The sequence below is a fragment of the Onychostruthus taczanowskii genome, unplaced genomic scaffold, assembly GCF_017590055.1.
Source record: "Onychostruthus taczanowskii isolate IOZ18803 unplaced genomic scaffold, ASM1759005v1 scaffold41, whole genome shotgun sequence".
NCBI lineage: Eukaryota > Metazoa > Chordata > Aves > Passeriformes > Passeridae > Onychostruthus > Onychostruthus taczanowskii.
In genome coordinates, this window is record NW_024501571.1 from 3,318,267 (window position 1) to 3,336,878 (window position 18,612).

Genomic DNA, 18,612 nt, shown 5'->3' on the forward strand with positions numbered 1-18,612 from the left:
TCTCTCTGCACTTACAGTTCAGTATAGCAAAGATGCTTAGGTAACCGTGGTTGGTGTTGTAACTCCATGGTTCCAGAGGAGGCAGAGGCAGGAGAGTGAGTGCAGGTCTCTCACTCTCACAGCACTCACTCCTGACACTGGAGAGGGGAGAGCTCATGGTGGGCTGCATCTTTGTGATGGGCAGCAGGGGGGCTGGCACTGACTTCTTCTCCCTAGTGACCAGGGATAAGACCCAAGGGAATGGTCTGAAGTTGTGTCAGGGGTAGTTTAAGTTGGATATCAGGAAAGGATTCTTCACCCAGAGGGTGGCTGGGCAATGGAACAGGCTCCCAAGGGAAGTGGCCACAGCACTGAGCCTGACAGAGTTCAGGACTTGTTTGGACAACACTCTTGGGCACATGGTGAGATACTTGGGATGTCCTGCACAAGGCCAGGAGTTGGACTCAATGAGTCTTGTGGGTCTTTAAGTTAAAAGTCATAGAATTATAGAATATCCAATTAAGTAGTAATTCTCTGTGACAGGAGCAGGGACAGCAGCACAGGAAAACTGTGTGCATGCTCTGGCTGAAGTAATTGAAATGGCAATTTCAAGAACTTCCTATTGTGATTAGACATCATGTTTCCTTCTCCCAGCCCTAAACTATGCAGAAAGAAAAAATTGGTTTGTCTGATCTAAAAAAATTATTATGACACCACCATCTATTGGTGCAAACAAGAACTGTGCAGGCCCAGGGGATTCTGCTGAAGGTTTGAGGTTACTTATGTGCCCTGAGAGGGCACAGCCTGGCAGTTTCCCCTCTCCTGAGGACACGTGTGTACCCAGGCTGCGCCTTCATTCACTCCAAACACTTCTAGATACATCTTATCCCAAATAAGCCTTCAGTGCATCTGCACACAGAGGGCTGCTACTAATTATGTAAACAGCCACCACAGCTGAAAGGTCAGGATCTGAGTTTTAATAAACACACATCAAAATCAGCACTGCCTCTGAAATAGATGAGGATGAGTGTGTATAATTAGGGAAACTTTTTGAAACAGAAAATTGCTTCAGAATTTGTTACCTTCACAAACAACACAAAGTTACTTTCAATTAAGAGTGAGAGAAGATACAAGAAATGTAACATCAAAGAGAAAAAAGTGATTACAGCAGAGCAGAAAAGCTCAATGATTTTAAGGGAGGAAATCTTGGGATTTTTTTAAAATTGTGGCTGCTGAAAATTGATCAGAATTATATTCTAGAAAGAAAAAAAACAAAGAGGAAGAAAGGGAGCCTTCTAGACCTACTTCCCTATCAAGGCATTGTAGAAATTACCAAAGACTGCACACGAATTACATCTGGCACACCCAAGACACAGGAGAGAGTTTAATTAAATAAGTTTATTGTCTAACGCTTACATTTGTTACATGGCCGCTGTAAAGTGCGACAAATTTTCAGCAGGAACTCCCCGTTCCCCCTTTTCCCTCCTCTGAACTGCTCTAGGAACCAGGCCTCGTTCTTTAGCCTCACAAAAGCGAAGTGGACATGAAGTTTCAGTGGCACGGCTGAGCGGCGCTGCCGGGCTGGCCGCCCTGGCGGTGTGACAGCGGCTGCCCCGCGCGGGCCCGGGGCCGCAGCACATCCCCCGAGCAGCTCCGGGCGAGATGAGTATCAGCCGCCGGGAAAGGTTTGCTCGCCACCCTCAGAGCCCAGAGAAAGGCGCCGGGGGGGAGGCACGGCAAGGGAATAAGGAGTGCTGAGTTCAGTGGTGGGGAAGTGCGTTTTAAAAAAGTATAAAAAATTAATGTAAAATACAGATACAAATAAATTTTGTCAGGGATACTGGCAAGTGGCAATCTGAACTCAGGGTGGTTTTTTTGTTCTGTTAGGGACAGGGAAATTAATTTAACACTTTACTGCTGTGTGCAAAGACCTTTACGGCTCTCAAACTGATACATTTTACCATCTCACTGTAGTGTCTGAACAGCAAGGTAGATGAATTGTTTCCAGCATTACAGGCAACACTAGATAATACTTAAACAAGATAATGTAAACTTTATTCTTAAGGCAGCTGGTACTAATGCTGCACACAGGCATCCTCAATGCCCATTACAGTAATGGGACACGTAGCACTTGAAAACAAGTAAAAAGAAAATAGCATTATTGGACTAAATGATGCATGTTGTCAAAATACTTTCCCTTTCACACAAACCATGAAATATTTGGACATCTAGAAAAATAATGCACCTACTCCTCCAACTTCAGCCTGTTCTTTTACAAATATTTCGAAATACTGATAAATAATAGTGACTGCAAGCAGAATGCCAGTGCCAGAGCCAATGGCTCCTAGAAAGTCAGCTAGTACTGAAAGGGCACCGATGCACAAACCACCAAATGCAGCTGCTGTAGGGATGTATCTGTAAGAAAGCAAAAAACAGGGAAGAAGAAGGTGATAACCAAGGCATCTTTCTTTTACAAACATGGAATAGATTCAACTCAAAATCCCTCATTATGTCACTTAAAAAAAAAAAAAAAAGACAATACAGGTTAATCTCTAATCTGCTGCTGTAACTTCTTTTGCATAACTAAGGAAGGCAACAGCTCAATGGGAAGAATCTTCCCTTTTGCAGTGGAAATGGGTATCAGATTTTTCTGACAATCTCTGCTCTAGTTGACACTTCCCCGGCACTCTTCACCATCCAGCTGGAAGTCAGCATTTCCTTACCTGTTAAGCTCATGAACCATTGATGTATCCCTGTGGCCTCTCATCACCATTTGCTGTTCTTTGAGTTGCTTGGCAACCTGCAGAAAACATGATTTTATGAAACTGCTGCAGTGTTTCACGGTCACTTGATGTTTACTGGGATAAACTGATCAGTCAGTAGCTGGTCTGTTCTAAACCAGAAGCACTGTTTGAAAACAATTACAGCAGAACACCTACATCTTTTGCTGATGAGCCAGACACCTCGATCCAAGTCTTGGAGAAGAATGCACAGGATCCCAACATAAATATTATATAAACTATTACATGGACAGGATCCTCAAATATTGCACCCATGGATTCTGGAGGAGACAAGTAGTAGCACAGGCCACCAACAGGGTAAGAGCGAGCAGGGCCACCTCCACTGACATCCTGAGAGGGGAAGAAAAAAACAATAAATTATTTTTCACAGACTTCCCACATTCCTATGCTGTACTAACAGAGGAATTCCTCTTTGATATTTGAAACAGTTTTTATACACAAATGTTAAAAAGTAAGAATTCCAATTGGTTAAATACCAAGGTAAATACTTTACATCAAAGTAAAAATGCAATAATTCTATGCAGCTAAAACGTGATAAAATACTCACTGCCCACTGTCCCAGTAAGTTCACCAAGAAGTTGCCACTGAAACGAACAGACAACATCTGGGAAATGACATAGAGGTTTGACACCAAGGCAGACTGCAGAATGATGGGAATGTTGGAGGTATAGAACAGCTTGATGGGATAGCTGCTGTACTGCCCTCGGTACCGTGCAGACTTGATGGGTAAATCCACTCGGAACCCCTGTGGGAAAGAACACAAATGCACCAGGGTTCACCTCAGAGACACAAGGTATTCCCAGAATGCCCAAAGCTATTCCTGACCATGCACTTCTTGCTAGATAAACAAGGACTGCAAGGTCTGAGATAGTAAAGCCCAAAGGCTTTCTGCTACAGTCTGGATTACAGATTTTAAGGATTTAAAAGTGTTACTGCTTTTCACAGTAACATTACATTCTTTTCACATAAACATGGTTTCTCATCTGCTAACTGGTACTCCTGTAAAATCTATTTTATATCTTAGGGGTTGATAAAAGCCTGTCATGGCTTTCAACTGAACTAGACAGCTACCAGCAGGCTCTTGTGTAGTTTTCTGGGGCAGGAAACTTTTCTTGGGTCTACTTTTCTGAGTAGACAAGAAAAGCCACATGAATTTGAAAACCTGGTCTTGGGGGGTTTTTTTAATTGTTTTTTTTTCCCCCCAAAACTCAGACCAAACAACTCATTTAAAAAATTACATTTTAGCTGCCCTTGCCCCCATTATCTCCATACGGATCCTCCTTTTGTGTCCATTTTAGTAGATACTTAGATTTTAAAAGAAACACTAATTAAATGTTTCAAGAAAATTAGGGAAAAACCAATAAGCTACACACCCGCAAGAAGCAAAGTTCTCCAGCTCTGTTCAAAAGTATTCTTTTCAGTCAGTGATGAATATTAAGAATATTATGGGTGTGATGCAACCACTGCAGTACCAGAATCCGTTTTACTTAAAATATTCTCATAGTGTGTATGGCATTCAATGGAATGTGAGATTACACACTGAGTGCAACTAGGCCTGGCTGTAGAATTTTACAGCTTTACTGTCACAGAGGTAATGGTTACTGAAATAAAAAGAGTTCATTACTCAAAACTAAGATACTTCAGTTACTCTGAAGGGAAATTAAACCTGGCTTGAACCTTCCTATCTTATCCCAATGACTGCAGTGTCCAGGGTCGATGTGCAGAGCTGCTGTGAGGAGTTTTACCTGGAAATAGATGACTACAGCAAACACAAACACTGTAGCAATCAGGTTCATGAGATTGGGCAGATTCTGTCGGTAAAAAGCCTCCCGCAGAGCCCGGACCTTGTCAGTTCGTGTGGCCAGGAGATGGAATAATGCAATCACAGCACCCTCAAACTCTGTTCCTGCATGAAGAAAGGGAAAGAAAGGTCAATCTCCAAATTTAAAACATTTTTTAATAAGTACCTTTCTTTTTGAAATTTCAAGTATGACATACAGAAAATGTGATACAATAGGACATGGATCCTGTCATAACAAATATGTCACAACATAGGACACTTTTTTAGGTTATGGAATGTAGAATGATCTAAAAAATTATCATTCTTGGTTAGAAAAAAAAACAAAAAAATAAAAACAAATACAAACAAAGAAAAAAAATCAACCAACCAAAACCAAACCCAACCCAACAAAAAAAAACACCAAAAAACAAAAAACCAAAAAAAACCCCAAAAAAAAAAAAAAAAAAAAAAAAAAAAACCAAAAAAAAAAAAAAACCCCAACAAACAACAAACTATCAAAGTCACACACATGAAAGAGTACTCTCTTCCTTTGTTTTCTGGGAGTAGGATGATGTTCAGAAGGAAGAAATAATAAACAAGGTGAAAAATAGCTTTTAGAAGAACAGTAATAAAAATGCAACAGAATTGCTAAGAATTCAATTCTCCCAAACTAAAAACATGGGTCAGGATTTCAAATGAATGCAGTAAATGGGTTAATTTCTTGATGCTGTATCTTAAAGTGCTATTTCAGGGGTCTCAGAACAACCAGATGTTGTCAAAGACTGGCTGTGGAATGAAGAGACTGCAACCTCTGAAGAATCAAACCAGCTTAAAGTAATTCAGAGGCAACAACTACAAAAGCATCCTATAGCCACAAACAACAGCTGGATCACAAACAGCTCCTCTGAGTGAACAGCATTTCCTATCTTCTCTATTTCCATGGACTAAGTGATGCTAAACAAGATGACTTCATTTTGGAAATCCAAAAATTTTCATTCAAGTGGCCTGAAGTCCCATTTCAACTGCTGCACTTCAAATCAGCAAAGGCAAACTTGTATTCATCTCCACGTAAGTCAGACGTTTTCATCTTCAATGTTATTTGGAAAACTGACTTCAGAAGCCAACCACCACACATTAGAACTCTTTTAAAATGCCAACCATTAAAAATTTGATAGTTTATGTGTAGTATACACCCATTGAAACATGTTGTGACTGACTGTAACAGCACACATACCTCTGCCAGTGTTGATGGTAGTGGGACTGAAAGCTTTCCAGACAATGGTTTCACAGATGTTGGTAGCAATAAACAGGGAAATACCAGACCCCAATCCATAACCTTTCTGTAGCAACTCGTCTAGCAGCAACACAATCAAACCAGCCACAAACAGCTGTGAGAAAAGAAACAAAACTGAGCAGAAACAAGAATAAATCAAGTCAAGAGTTGTGTATTAATTCCCTGCTTCAGTATTTTCATCATGCTGGAGAGCGATCATTAAGTCTTTCATCTAAATGTCATTCATGCACTGGTTCTGACCCCTCAGGTACCAATGCCTGCACATCTCACCTGGCAATGACCTCTGTGCCTTTTTTCAAGGCAGACACAGCAAACAGATTACTCAGTAATAACTTTCTTTCAAAAAAAAAAAAGTTAAAGTTCATGCATTTATTGTTCTGTTCTGCAGGAGAATGTCTCAAAGCTGCAGCTGTGCCATTTAGTGAGAATTCCTCCATAGCACTGAAAAGCAGCCACTGGAATTCCTGTATTTTTTATAGCTACCAATTCCTGTATTTTCAATTAAGCACCACTCTTACCTAAAATACTTTTGATATTTACTATCCCAGAATTCTCCTACTTTATGGAATATTTAGAATTTCTCATATATTATTTTCTCATCTCTCTCACAGATACAAATAATGATTGAAGTCAATAATAAATTGAAGTCACCCAGACATAGAAAGATTTTTCCTTCCAGCTACACTGTCTCTAACCAGTCTCAGTTACACACAAAATAGCTCTTTACAAACCTGAATTATAATAAGAAGACAAATTCCAGCACCCATTTCAGCAGGATCTCCATACATTCCAGTCATAACATACACAATGGCTTGCCCAATGGTAATAATCATCCCAAATACTAAAACAGAGAGAAAGCAAATCCTTTAAAAAAAATCTGAAGTCACCTACCAAAGAAATCTCATATCTATTATCACTTAGACAGGCTGCTTTCCCAAGAATAAAAATACACTCACTAATTTCAATTGGAACAGTGCTTACATTTCTGAGCTCCATTGAACAAGGCTCTGTCTTTTGGAGTATCACCAACTTCAATGATCTTTGCTCCTGCCAGCAGCTGCATGATCAAACCTGATGTCACAATGGGTGAGATACCCAGTTCCATCAAAGTACCTAGAAAAGAAGAAAAATTAAAACAACTGCTATTCCAGCACCTCTCCAAAAGCATTAGGTCTCTTCAAAGGTTCCTGACCTATAACAAATATTTCTAATGATGCTTCCAATATGTATATTCCTGTACAAAAGACAAAACAAAGACAGTTACAGCCTTACAAAAGGCTGCTGTGTTAGAACCTGTAATTTTGAAGGCAGCATGGAAAACCCACGTAGCTTTTAATTACAAATATTTTTGTGGAAGCATGCTAACACTGAAGTCCAACACACACTGAAGCTCAGCTTTTTTGGCATATCCTTAAGGAACCTTTCCCTGGACAGCATCTTGTCCCTGGTTGTTTATTCTGTCAGTGCTTCAATGGCAAATTTTCCAAAAGTTTAATTTTGCAGACCACAAAAAAATGCTGCAGAATCCACAGCTCCTGAGAACACTGCCCTTTGAATCACTGGCTCCAGTTGAGAGTTTAGGATTAGTTCTTAACAAAACAAAGACCATCATTGAGCTGCTCTTAACTCTGCCAACTCACTGGCACTGTGCCACTGAGGTACCAATTCCCAAATGTATATAATTCAAAGAGGGAAAGCATTAAATTAGTTATTATAATTTGGTTCTTTCACACTTGTATCCTGGAGTTTCCATGTAAAATATTACACCACCTGTCATGGAAATCTCTACTCCTCCAGCAGCCAGAAAATTAGATGTCAAAAACTTTAGGATTCACCTCACATCCTCCAATGACTTCTAGTCAGTTGACTTAAGTGAAAACTCAGTTTCCCACTCCTGCTTTTCATTGCTTTCAGTTTCTCTAGCCTTTTCTTGGCCACTGTTACCATTCTGTTTGGGTAGCAAACAGCATATTTAGTATCATACACCAAATTCTGCAAACACCGCAGGAGAATTCGAACTAGAGAACTTCTTTACCTCACTATCCTCACTGGTAACAAAATTTGCTATTCCTAAGTAAGCAGTACCTTCACATTAGAGGGTTCCAGTGATTTTCTTCCTTCCAGCCAATTTTCCAAGCTACAGATGAGATCAGTGTCCTCGTTTAGAGTCAGGCATGACTGGTCACCCATCTTAAGTTTCAGACTTCTAGCATTAGTTTGAATCTTATACATTTGGTTGTGTTCTACTTTACTCTTCCTGAATGTGCTAATTTAGTTTTGCTAAAGTTTATGCCTAACATCTCTGCCTTCAGCTTTCCTACCTAGAAAAATATTCACTCATAACACTGCCGAACTATTATGAAGTGTAACTGACTTGCACAGTTGATTTCCTAATCAACACTCTTGCACTGTACATTAGTGCAGTTCCTAACTGGAAAGTCAGAAGATTCCCTGTCCCATTTACTGTTTAGAAAGAGACTGCTCTAAAATCCTGAATGGAATAATCCCAAACTTATGAATCATTATTCTCATCTGCATCTCAAAGAAATCCCACTCCTAACATGAAGCACTGCTCAAGTACCAATTTTGATTCCATCTGTGTTAAGAACTTTACGAAGTGTTCCAACCTGACATCTGGGTGGTGTGGAATTTAAGATCCAACTGTTTTCCTCCTGGGCTCTTTATCCCAACAGAAAACAGAGAAAGGAGTGAGTACCAACCTCTGTTTGATGCAAGAATGACTCGCATCCAATAGAAGGGGTCTGCAGAATCTGATGACATGATTCCAAACAAAGGGATCTGTCAAGGTGCACAACAGCATTAAACAGATACACACAATTAGCATGCTTTAATACAAAATCTTAACGTGTAATGATTCAACTGTTACATTATTTATTTTTCTTTAATTAAACCAGAAGTATTGACACCATCTCTTTTCATCCTCTAACTGGGGAATAACTCAGGACTAAACTAATACCCTTCCACAGGAAAAAGCAGAAACCCCTAAAAATAAGTTGTTTAAATATGTTTTGAAATATCCCACATGGAACTGTCAATATTAAACACATTCATACAAAACTTCCAATATTCTGTTAGTCAATACTGAGGGATTTTGAGCTCTTTAAAACTCTTCCTAATCACCAAAACAGTAGAGTAGGAATCCAGGCAATCTTAGGGATCAACTTCTGAAAACTCTAGTCTGAACCATCTGTTTTCCTTACTCAACTACTATGATCTCTCATATAGATGCAAAATTCTAATTATTATAATTATTATAAAATTCAATTATCTAAATATCCAGCTGCTAGGAAACCCATATAAACTACATGTTCTTCTAGCTCTAGTATCATTCCCACTTCCTCCTTCCAAAAAACAGACAGGTACAAGAGCTGGGTTTTAGCCCTTAAACAGTCCTTCAGAGCTGAAAACAAAAACTATTAAACTACAGCTCTGCAGTCTGGAGTGGCTGCATTAATAAACATATGCCAAAAACCCTGATGCTGAAATGTACAGTTCATTTTGAATCTTCCAAGGCATATGTAGGTCCCTAAAAATGTATATCAAGTAATACATGGATTCTCATTTTCTTCAGTATCCAGGTTTTTTTTTTAAAAAAAAACATTTTTAAAGAACAACGAAAAAGCCTCCACTGTTTACAAGCCAAGCACAGATTTTAGGAATGCCTACAACTAATAAAGATCATATAAATGTTTACAAAGACAGACATTTTGAAAGGGCTTTAGCTCACAACTTTACCAGGATATTCACAAAAAAACAAGTTCTACATGTCAACTTCAAACATTTCACAAAAACATTTTCCTGCAATCTTTACAATCCATCAGCTTGTTGAAGAGGAATTTGGTAAAAAGACACTTTGATTTAGTTTTCACCCTTGTGAGTGCTGAAATTTAAGTGCAGCTATGAATAGAGGGTGAACAATGCATTGAATTGCTCAGCTTGTTTATGCTGCTCAATAAATAATTACCTTGGATGTTTACCCTGCAGCCACTACCATCATTTGATAGGACCTTTGTAACAAGAAAAAAACATTACGAATTTTTGACTAAATATAAAGCATTAGTTTCTAAAAACATCTATGATCAACACTAAAGACTATTTCAGAGAACCAGGTTTTTTGAATTGAATTTTAAATAGTTTAACATAGAAACAAAAGCTGAAACTGGTAGGTCAACATGAAACAAGAACATCTCATGCTTTCAGGGTACTTTTTATGTACAGAACACACATTTTCTGCCCACAGACAACATTGATACCTACCTGGCAGCACACTAAGAAAATGAAGAGTGTGATGGCTGTCCATAGTACCTTCTCTCTGAACTGGATCTACAGGACAGAGTGGAGACACAAACATGTTCACTGCAGGCAGAACTTCCACTGCATTCTCCCAACAGTACCAAACGCTGTTATCATTCAGAATTCAGTGGGAGATATTGAAAGTGTCACTCCTCATTGGAATGTATTTTTAATATGATTTCAGATTTTAGAGAGAGAGACAGAGGTAACTTATGTGGAACTGGCAGACATTCAGTCATTAGAGTATATTTTATCACAGTATTCTAATACAGTGGGTATTTACAGAAGAGCAACAGCATGGCTAAAATCATGGACTTACCAGAGCAAACATGAAAGATTAATGCAAAAAACTTATCTTCAGTACTTAGTGCTCTAGGTTTCAACAGAAGTTTTGTAAGGCTAGAAATTGTTAAACTAAAGTACTATAAAGTTTTTAGAGGGATTGAACTGTTGTGAAGACCCGTGATTTAAACCAGAAGAACCATGAGTTTTCAACATCAATTCAAAATACTTAGAATTAAGTTCTTCAAATGGTGTTAGAGGAAGCTTAAAATTCATCATTATTTTCATGGACACACACCACAAAATGATCTTTAAATATTCTTTGTTTTCCTCCCAAATATTTTTATTGATGTAGGTTATATATTACTTTAAAAAGAATGCCAGACTAATGACCACTAGTCATTAATTCATTGGAGAGAATCTCAGAGTCACAACATTTGAGGTGCCTGTAATTAGTGCCAGGTGCAAGAAGAGAAGAATCACAAGATTTAGGTTTGAGTCAGAGGATTACTCAAAGCATGAGACAGAAAGAAATGCACTTGAAGAGAGCACAGAGAGCTGAGATGCAGGATTATGTTCAAGTTCCCACCTCTCCTCCAGGGACTGTAAACCTGAGGGTTAAGTGTGGTCACTGCAGACAAGTGCAGAGCAGCTACTAAACCATGACATGAACTAACACATAAGAGAGATACAGCAGAAATGGTTGGAGCTCTCTGCCTCCAACCACTGAATCTGCCTGTGGAGAAGTAACAAGAAAAGGATTAGTGCCTGGCTTAATAGGTACTGAACACCCACAAATGAGAAACCACAAACCAGTGCAGCAGCACAGGTCCTCAAGCAAAGAAAACCCTGAATGTAGTCTACATCTTTATGAGTGAAACCATGCACTTAGAAGCAAAATAATCCAGGTAATTTAATTTATTTCCTGCTATTGCATCACTCTTAAAAGAGGACAGATGCTAAAAATACTTACAGCACAGAGTTATAAAAAGAAAAATAGTGACAGCAGCAAATAAATCCAAACAATACCTTGTGTTAGACTATACAGGGCTGACCCATTTTACCAAGTCTGAACTCCACAATTCAGACTTTAATCACAGACTTCTAAGACCAAAAATGCTCAGCCAAATTATCTCTACAGCCTCACAGTTAAACTTGGCTTCAGAGGCATCAGTGAAGGTCTAAAACTGCTCTGGTTCTCTCTCTAACTGTGGTGAATATGAGCACTAGAGGAATTCTGCATCACCCAAATTGCAGTTATTCACAAGGAAAAGTCTCTATGAATCAAGACGACAAAAAAGAAAAAGGAGTCATCCAAACCCATATGTCAGGAATGGCAAAATACAGAGTGGAACCAAAATATTCCAGCCACAAATGCTAACAAGCACAGGGACAGTAAATTTCACCATCTGATCTGATTCAATTGGACATTTTCTTCCTTTGACATTTTTCTTAAATCATGTGAAAATGAAGGGACTTCAGCATTATCATCTTGGTGCTCTGAACAGTATGTTCTACTTAGCAAACCTGTGCATGAGGGAAATACAAGCCCCTTCTACTAACTACAAAAGTATCAATCACTTTTGCTAATCAACTTGGCCAAAACACAAAAGCAACACTCCCTAGAGACAGAAGAAACCACTTTCCTCATCAACAAGAACAGCAAAATGATTCAGTGAGAGCCAAACTGAATCAAAACATCATCTTCATTTAATAATCAATACGTGCTTAATGAAAATTAATCTCTTTTTCTTTATGGTTATCTAAATTTCTTGTCCTGGCCTTAAACCAATCCACTAAACCATTACTGGTCATATCTTCCTGTGACATCTTGCAAGAGAACAATCAATTACAGAGAATTAGAGTTACATGGAATGATCACTTGATAAACTAAATCACTTGATAAATTACACAGAAGCAAGGAACATGACTGAAAATGGTCAAAGGACTCTTCAGCCTAGGAAAAACATTCCCCATTACATTTTCACTGTAAATTTGTACGAAGCTGGCAAGTGGCAGCCATTGTCTAGACAGCGACCAAAATAGCAGCAAAGACAAAATGACCCAAATAGACAGGACAGGAATCTTGGCACCTCTCTGGGCATCCTTCATCTCATGATGGACAACAAGGACAGACGAAGCTCCTCTTCCTCTATGGCAAATAACATCTGCCAGTGAGCTTTACAGAAACATCACTATCTGTAGGCTTGTGTCAGCTTTCTCTTCTCACTGATGTCGCAAGACAAAAATGGGATGGCTGTAACCAACTAATGACAGATGTGCCATAAATCAGCACCAAATGATTGCACCATGGCTCCCCACTGCAGAAACAAAGATGGGCACCTGACAACCAGACCTGGTGCATCCAAACCTTAGCAGGGGGGTCTGGCTCTGGGGAGTCCTGCTCTAAAAACACCTTTGTCTGGCCTAAATAATTTGTTTAGAAACCTATCCCAAAGCTGAAGGATGCTGCAAAGCAACTAGATGGAGCAAAGAGCCAGGGGCTAAATCCCAGTCTTTTGAAAATATCAATTCCAGAGGGCCATAATCATAATATTTTACTGTATCTTCTCCATTCAACTCAGCAGGCTCAGCTATGGTCACTGGCACAAACACCTCTACATCCAGGTCTAACGTTTGGGAACCTCTCATTAACCAAAGGGGATTCTCTGAGATGGTGCCATGCTCCCAGTTAAGCTTTCCCTTTTAAGAACATAAAACCCAACAGTTACCTCTTAAGGAATTTTCATGGAAGTCATGACAATAATCATGGTAAGTCAATTTGTTACTCTGATTAGATTGTCAAGTGGGTAATATGTGCTTGCTTGAGTTTTGAAAGCAAAAATGGTGTTTGGTTGGGGTTTTTTGGACAAGGCAGGTCTCTTTCTGATCTGTAGAAACTACCTATTTTTAATCTAGAAAATGTGCCAAGAAATGGGAGCAGTTTCAAGGGCTAGAGGATGAGAGAGATCAGCTGTAAATGAACTGAGTTCATTGACTTCAGATCGAAGAGAAATGTCACATCCAGAAGGTGAACAGGGCAATTACCTGAACTGTAACACAGATCACTCCCCCACCTCAGCAAGATCAAGCACAGCTATGGGTGTAGGAAATACCTTGTGGGAAGGGAAGAATTAAATTTGTGCTTCCTGATCTACAGAACAATCCTTTTCCAAGTAATATACAAGAAGCTCAAAGCCAACAGTGGGATCCACAGGAAAACAAAGCTTGAAGACTCTACCCTAGTACATTAAAATAGATCACATGGAGTTGAAATGAAATAAACTTAGTCTAGCATCAAGATTATTTTTAAAAATTAGTTAGCATCATTACCAAAGGGAACAACTTACCAGAAGGGAGTTCAGAATTCATCATCACAATAATATTTTACCTTAATATGGGTTCCCCTCTGCTCCAAAGAATATGTTCTACTTTAGGGCCCCCCATCTGTATCTGTATTGGAGCCTGGACTAGAATATTCCCATATTCCCTCCCCTGGACTAATAAAAGTAAGAACATGATGTGGCACTCACTTTTCTTTCCGGTTTCTGGATTTCAGGTAACACTGCACAGAATGGCTTAATAACTTCTAAAAATTTTACTGTTCCAGAAAAACAAACACACACACACAAGAAGACAGAAAAATGCATTAATGAACATTTATGAATTTATAAAACTTTACAGAACTCTATTTAGCTTCCAAAACTGTCTGAAAACTAATACCCTCTCCTTAAAACAGCTGAAAACAGGGCAAAAATTTGAAATAGAATTCTTGTTCTAACCAGATTTGGCCCATTATTTTTTCCACAGCTGGAATAATTTTAGAGAAGTGGTGCTATATGTATCACCAGAAGTGATCTGAATTGTATTCCATCTAAAAATAAATGACCTAGTATCAGTCTGTGCTAGTTAAACACAGAATGATACTGACATCAAAAGGTATCTATAGAGAGATTAGCATCTTGTGTTTACTGAAGTATTTAGCTGAAAAAATAATTCAATTGTTAAAAAATGTTTAGAAATGGTAATTTAAATGAGTGCAACATTTATTCTGATTGGAACTTCGAGGGATTTTATTTTAGTTTTAATACATATCTCTTCACAGTTTCCCCTTTAGAAACACAGAAATGCTCAACAGTTTGAGCTCTTTTTCTGGGGAAAAAAAATGAAATCAATTTAAGGGAAAAAAAATCAAAGTGTATGTGCTTGGTGGGGAATTTGCCCTTCAAAACTTGAACATTATTTCCAGCCCCAACACACCGGGACAGATATAAAAACCACCACTGGTTCCTTTTCAAAGAGAATGCATTTATTACATTGCAGAATGCATTTATTACACCATAAGTAACATTTTGGTTGTAGGGCCATGTTTACATGTGCACTCTGATGTGACTTAAGTCTCCTCTATGTATCCCAAGCCCTCACACAGCTCGTTGGAAGGTGCACCTCCCTCCACAGAGGGTGGCACAGCTCCACCGTGAACAAGCCATCAGAGCATCATGGAATGGGTCAGCATGGAAGGGACCACAGGGCTCATCTGCTCCGACCTCCCTGCTCAAGCAGGGCAATCCCAGAGCACAGGGATGTATCCAGACCCTTCTGGAATATCTCCAGTGAGGGAGACTCCACAGCCTCTCTGGACAATCTGTTCCAGTGCTTGGTCACCGCACAGGAAATTCTTCCTCATGTTCAGGTGGAATTTCCTGTGCATCAGTTTCTGCCCTTTGCCTCTTGTCTTACTGGGTGGCATCACTGAGCAGAGCCTGATCCATCCTCTGACACCCGCCCTTTAGATACTTATACACACATACATACGTGTACGTAGGGTATATATGCTCCATACGTGTATACTGTGTATATAGTGCATATATATATAGTAGGGCTAGAGTGGAACAGGACACCCCACCACGAAGCAGTGCCCGCCCTCACGCCGCGCCCGGCAGCACCGACCCTGTGCGGGGAGCGGGTGCTCGGCACCGCCGGCCCTGCCTGCGGCGGCACCCGGAGCACGGGGCCGCATCGCCGGCCGCGGGTCACCGGCCTCGCCCTCCCCTCGCTGCCCGGGGGGCCGCTGTTCCCCGCCCCGGCTCCCGGCCCGCTCCCTCCCGGCTCTGTCCGCACTCACTGCCCATGGCGGTGGCGGCCCGGCCGCGGTCCCAGCGCTGTCACCGTCGCTGTCGCCGCCGTCACGTGACGCGCGCTGCGGACGGGCCGTCCCTCCCCGCCCGGGGGGACACGGCGGTACCGCCCTCAGGGAGCGCCCCCCGCGCCCTTCCCCAGGCGAGGGGAGCCGGATGGGCGGGATCGGCGCGGAGCGGTGGCCGCCGCGGCGGGATCAGGCTGAGGGCGGGCGGCCGCCGCGGCGAATGACCGCGCTCCCGGAGTGCTCCGCGCGGCGCGAGGGGCGGGCACGGCCCCTCAGAGCCGCAGCTCAGCCCGGCCCGAGCGGGGAAGCGCCCGCCCCTCGCTCGCTCCGCCTGCGGGGCTTCGGCGGTTCCGTGGTGCTGGTGCAGCAGTACCAGGTGGAAAGCACGGGCTGAGCGGTTTGGTACCGAAGTGTTTTGTTAACAGCCCAATCCAAATCCCGTGTTGACAGATGGGTGTGATAATTTCACGGGGCGAAAGGACATTGGGACGTTGGAGCGTGTCCAAAGAAGGGCAACACAGCTGGGAAAGGGTCTGAAGCACAAGTGCCATGAGGATCAGCTGAGGGAGCTGGGCTTGTTCATCCTGGAGACAAGGAGGCTTGGGCTGCCTTTGTCACTCTCTACAAGTCCCTGACGGGAGGGTGAAGCCATGTGCGGGTCGGGCTCTGCTCCTGAGCCACAGGGGGAGAGGACATGGCCTCGAGGTGCACCAGGCGAGGTTTAAGTTGGGCATTGCAGGAATTTCTTCACAGAAGGGGCGATTAAACATTGCAATGTGCTGCCCAGTGAGCTGGTGGAGTCACTGTCCCTGTGGGTGTGAAAGGAAAGCCTGGATGTGGCACTCAGTGCCATGGTCTGGTGGTGCTCAGTCATAGGTTGGACTCAATGGTTTTGGAGGTCTTTTCCAATCTAATTGATTTTGTGATTCTGTGATTGTCTGAAGTGAACCTGAAAACCTATTCCAGTATCATCCCTCAATCACCAACATAGGTATCACACCTACAGAGCTCTCAGTTACAACAGCCAGTGGTATATAAAATTAGGATCATCAGAATTTACTGCAAGATTTAGATATTACCATTAAAAATAGTATTTATTCTTCCTGAATAACTGATCTGATGTACAGCCTTGAATTCTTCCTGTATTAGACTAAGTTACCAAAAGAGAACACAAGATGTGTGAAGCATGAGGGCTGCTCCAAAACCTTTGAACCAATATTTTGGATTGCACTCTGCATTCCCTAAGAAATCCTGTTAACTAAGACCTTGCTACAATACCTAAATGACTTTGTTCAATAGCTTCCCTTATCTGAAATCACTTAGAAAAGTTTTTTCTCCTGGTTTTATATACTCATAACTTAACAAATACTAATGAGCAACTCCATAGCAATTACTTTCACCTAGAGTTCTTGTACAGTCTGAAAAATACTCATAATTAATGTGCCTGGCAGTGTACTTGTAGATCATAATCTCCAAATAATAGCTGGGTTAGTAGCTGAGCTTCAGGAAGTTTCTTGTAATCACCCTTTGTTCAGATTTTTAGCCATACTTATTTGAGTTCATTAAATTACAGGTTTTGTTAGCAAATCCTTCTCTCTCTCTAATTCATTGGCCACTGTTTTGGTGATTGATAAAAGGTCCAGGAGGTTTCTTCAGTCCATACCAACACAGATACACCACTTTCAGGTGTGCTGAACAAATGTTTATCACCTTCTTCACTGACAGAAGCAAAAAAATAAAAATGCAGTATTGTTTTCTTGGCTTATTAAAAATACAACTGTGTTTAGAACTTTTAATCTTCAAAGTTCAGACTGTATTTTTTAAATCTAAAATAACATCACTGGTATAAAAATACTTGTTTTAACATGTTTTCCTGGTGTGTTTTCTTTCTGAGAGCTTTTGCTGCCTTTAATGAACTGCTCAATCTAAGAGCGCATTCCTTCACGTCTTTATTTTTTTTCCTACTAGTCTTGCACTTCTCTCTGAAAATCCTGACACAATGCACAAATGCTGTAATTCTCTCTCTCTAGTTAGCTCCTTGCTATCTAACAGCACATGAAGGCTCACCTCCTTGTGTTAATGACCCACAGAATTTCCTGTCCAAGGCCGGGGACCTGCTCTCACTCAGCCTGTGTGGCAGCTCAGGCACATGGTGTGACTCTTGGGGTGTCCTGTGCAGGGCCAGCAGCAGGACTCAATCCTTGTGGGTCCCTTCCAACTCAGGATATCCTATGGTTGTAATCTAATTTCTGCTTCTCTTTTCCCCAAAGCAAAAGCAACCCAGCACTGTGCAGGATGTCCCAGCCGGCACGCAGAGAAGAGCAAGGCACACAGATGGAATGTGTGCATCCAGAATTGCTGGGAGAAATAGTGTGAGCCCCTCAGTCAGCACACACTTTGCCTTGCTCCTGGGAGCTGTTATCCATCACGCAAGAGCAGTGTTCTGCAGGCAGTCTGTGTCAGCTGAATGAGCAAAGCTGTGCTCAAGCTCTCCCTCCGTGCCCCAGGATCCCTGGGGAGCTCCGTGGCACACCGATGGGGCTGGGGGCATTGAGCCAAGCAGCGCTACAGAAATAGCTTTGTCTCCCACCAGGAGGATCAAACAGGGTCAAAACACTTGAGCATCCTTTATTTGGTTGGATAACCAGACCTGCACAGCCTGTGGGGGAAACAAGGTCAGGTTTGGGCCACGTGAAACTCAAAACATGGGGTCTGTTCTTCCCTTGTGTGCACTAAAACTGTGGGTTTATGTAATCATCGGTGTGCAGTCAAGGCTGGTGATTGCGCTCTACAACTTCCTTGGCTACAGCTGCAGCCAAAGCAACGTTACTCTTCAGCCTCCTTTTCCTAGTTATCAGCAGAAACTTAAAGCAGAATATGCCTTGATTAGATAAAGCTGTTCAGGATGTGCAGGAGGTTGTGCAGTTTGCCGGAGCAAAGAGGGAGAAACATGACTTCATGTGGCTGTGATGGATGCACTAAAGCAGTGATGTGAAACATCACAAAACAGAGGTGA

General features: G+C 41.3%; 1 protein-coding gene across 1 annotated transcript; it reads right to left on the minus strand.

The window, feature by feature from the left end:
* Positions 1-1,367: 1,367 nt before the first annotated feature.
* SEC61A2 (SEC61 translocon subunit alpha 2) lies at positions 1,368-15,853 on the minus strand. Its single transcript, XM_041413457.1, has 12 exons — positions 15,576-15,853; positions 13,984-14,051; positions 10,133-10,198; positions 8,575-8,653; positions 6,836-6,967; positions 6,586-6,695; positions 5,795-5,948; positions 4,526-4,686; positions 3,328-3,525; positions 2,919-3,110; positions 2,703-2,779; positions 1,368-2,394 (listed from the first exon to the last, which is right to left on the minus strand). Exons 1-12 carry the CDS (start codon positions 15,580-15,582, stop codon positions 2,208-2,210), a joined length of 1,431 nt encoding a protein of 476 aa, XP_041269391.1. The 5' UTR covers positions 15,583-15,853; the 3' UTR covers positions 1,368-2,207.
* Between the last annotated feature and the right edge of the window lie 2,759 nt (positions 15,854-18,612).

What these genes read in the sequence shown, in the direction of transcription:
- SEC61A2 (XM_041413457.1), bottom strand. An exon ending in GTTCAATGGAGCTCAGAAAT is followed by an intron (nt 6,696 to 6,835) that starts GTAAGCACTGTT and finishes TCTCTGTTTTAG; the next exon opens with TATTTGGGATGATTATTACC. An exon ending in ATGGTTCATGAGCTTAACAG is followed by an intron (nt 2,395 to 2,702) that starts GTAAGGAAATGC and finishes GCTTTCTTACAG; the next exon opens with ATACATCCCTACAGCAGCTG.